General features: G+C 43.3%; 1 protein-coding gene across 1 annotated transcript in view; it reads right to left on the bottom strand.

Annotated features, from left to right (window-relative positions):
• Window positions 1–1,016, bottom strand: part of cnih1 (cornichon family member 1) — a 14,659-nt gene extending 13,643 nt beyond the window's left edge. The window contains exon 1 of the mRNA XM_014023580.1: window positions 700–1,016. Within this exon, the coding sequence (XP_013879034.1) occupies window positions 700–780 (81 nt within the window). The 5' untranslated portion in view covers window positions 781–1,016. The remainder of the gene's footprint in view (window positions 1–699) is intronic.
• Between the last annotated feature and the right edge of the window lie 548 nt (window positions 1,017–1,564).

Here is a 1,564-nt window from a genome sequence, read left to right as displayed (position 1 = left end):
CACTAAACATGCCCACAATCTGTGCTCTTTAATTGAAGAGTTTGATTTAATTTCTAAAACCTAGCCTTTTTTTTTGTTCTTGTTGTTCCTTCTTATTTTTAAACTTCTTATCTTTATTTGCACCCATCCTTTTCTCTTTTATGCAAGTTTGTTTGTTTGAAATACGCCTTATTGTTTGTACATTGTATCATTTTGTGTGTTCTTTGTTGTTTAATTAAAAAAATATATGTCAGCTTCCGTCAATTCGCGGTCACGTGTCAAAGTACCCGGATGTTCCACTTCATAAGAAACACACTTAGCTCTGCTGCTAACCTCAYTAGCCCGTTAGCCTGTCGCGTAACTCGGTTTATAATGTGACAATCCGAGCGGGGCTGAAATCTTCAGCTGAGTTGTTTGGCGCATACATGTGTTTATATCGCGTTAACGGTAATAAAGATGTAAATACAGAGTCTGTTTCCAAGTTGAAGCTAACTTTTGACTGAGACCAAGGGCGTGTGTCATTCATCCAACATCATGTTATTAAACTAACACCAGTACGACACGAGACGTCTCCAGGACCTGCGGGAAACAGAGGAAAGAGCTGAAAGATAACCGTGTACCGAGCTGGCTGTTAGCTATCACCGAGCTTTCTTTTCATCTGCTTCTTCTGTCGACGTTTGTCACCACAACGAAACCAAGTTGTTGTAAACACCTACTTACATGCCAGATAGCGAAAAAGATGAGCGCTGCCGTAAGCAACAGGGCAAGCATGTAGCAAAAGGCCGCGAATGTGAAGGCCATTTTCTCCGGTTTTCTCGTCGGTCTTGAATCGGTCAGCGGATGATGCAGTCAGATAATCTCGGTTTTGTCAGAAGCTCTTCTTCTGTGTGGAGCCGGAGTGCTTTACAGAAGCGCTACCGCCATCTTGTGGGTGCTCTGTCGTTCAATTAGGGGTCTCTGCTGCCGAGTGGGCGTGTCACAAGGAAAGGCGATTCTAAAGCGACACATCTGGTTTGACGGACTTTGTTAAAGGGACAAACATGACTGGACAAACAAAAAAGGGGCGTTACTGTACGGCACCAAGTTTTCTGGAGACCCCTACTTGGGTCACATTTCTCTTGATTAACCTTTAGTGTTGGGGTCAGGGTCAGGCTGTAAAGAGATCAGGCAGGGTCTAAGGATACCATCATGTACAAAGGTGCGTCAAATCAGGTGTGTTGCTTTAGAATCGCCTTTCCTTGTGACACGCCCACTCATCCGCAGAGACCCCTACTTGCCTTATAGCCCACAGTGTTTATGTTTTGACACGCCCACTCTCATGACACGCCCACTTTGATTCCGCAGGTAACCCCTTTTCCTATCGTTTAGTGATGTGCAGATCGATACTCAAATATCGATACTACCGATACCAGAATTTTATGCCCTAGACCAGTGGTTCCCAAACTTTTTATCTTCTGATCCACAAAATATTCATGGCAAAAACTTCTGACCCCAAATATTACTGGTCTGAGTACACGAACTTCATTAATGACCCTAAACACACAGGCTTTTTGACAATCTAAACAGCTTATACACAAATATAAAT

This window comes from Austrofundulus limnaeus, unplaced genomic scaffold (assembly GCF_001266775.1).
Source record: "Austrofundulus limnaeus strain Quisiro unplaced genomic scaffold, Austrofundulus_limnaeus-1.0 Scaffold377, whole genome shotgun sequence".
Lineage (NCBI taxonomy): Eukaryota > Metazoa > Chordata > Actinopteri > Cyprinodontiformes > Rivulidae > Austrofundulus > Austrofundulus limnaeus.
Note: the sequence above shows the minus strand (reverse complement) of the source record. Positions and strands in the feature narration are given on the sequence as shown.